We start from the raw sequence: 620 nt of genomic DNA, 5'->3' as shown, positions 1-620 counted from the left end.
GGCAAAGGGGTTTCTGGGAGGGAGGCGGCGGCTTACAAAAGGAGAGATGCTCGCCCAGGGCTCGGATGTCTTTTGATTTCCGAGTGGATTTTAAATTGCTAAATAAGCCCTTCTCATGAAAATCCCGAAGGATGTCGGGCCTGTGGCGTGCAGCCCGTGGTATTGTGCCTGGCATCGTGCGCGCTGGCCATCCCTCCCGTCGGCCAACTCCTCTCCTGGGCGGTTGGTAAAAACGCAGTGGGAGCGATTGCCCGTGTAAAAGTCCGCTGTCTTTTGTTTGTGTTTCAGATGGTCGATGTTGATGTTTGTACGGGTGGAGATAGTACCAGAAGAAAAATGGATGCCCTGACAGATAGTGCGGTTGAGATTGTCCCTTTGGAGCTCTATGATTCAGCCAGAGCAAAAATAGCTGCTAATCTACAATGGATCTGTGCTAAAGCCTACGGAATAGGTAAGATCACTTTCATCAGGAAGCAATTCTTGGTTTTGTTTTTGCTTTTTGTGTCTCCCCTGCCATTCCAGAAGTAATTAAACTGGGCTTAGATCACCTTTGTTTTAAATATCAGTAATATGACAGTCTGTTCTCTTGTAATATTATATGTTTCCTGGTTCCTTCAGCA

The 620-nt window shown here is 47.1% G+C and overlaps 1 protein-coding gene across 1 annotated transcript in view; it reads left to right on the top strand.

The window, feature by feature from the left end:
* The first annotated feature begins 288 nt into the window (after positions 1-288).
* The window catches only part of CAMSAP1 (calmodulin regulated spectrin-associated protein 1), a 25,132-nt gene continuing 24,800 nt past the window's right edge, over positions 289-620 (top strand). Inside the window, exon 1 of the mRNA XM_010072609.1 lies at positions 289-451. Within this exon, the coding sequence (XP_010070911.1) occupies positions 289-451 (163 nt within the window). The remainder of the gene's footprint in view (positions 452-620) is intronic.

This window comes from Pterocles gutturalis, unplaced genomic scaffold (genome assembly GCF_000699245.1).
Source record: "Pterocles gutturalis isolate BGI_N339 unplaced genomic scaffold, ASM69924v1 scaffold19112, whole genome shotgun sequence".
Classification (NCBI taxonomy): Eukaryota; Metazoa; Chordata; class Aves; order Pterocliformes; family Pteroclidae; genus Pterocles; species Pterocles gutturalis.
This window is presented reverse-complemented; position numbering and strand designations above follow the sequence as displayed.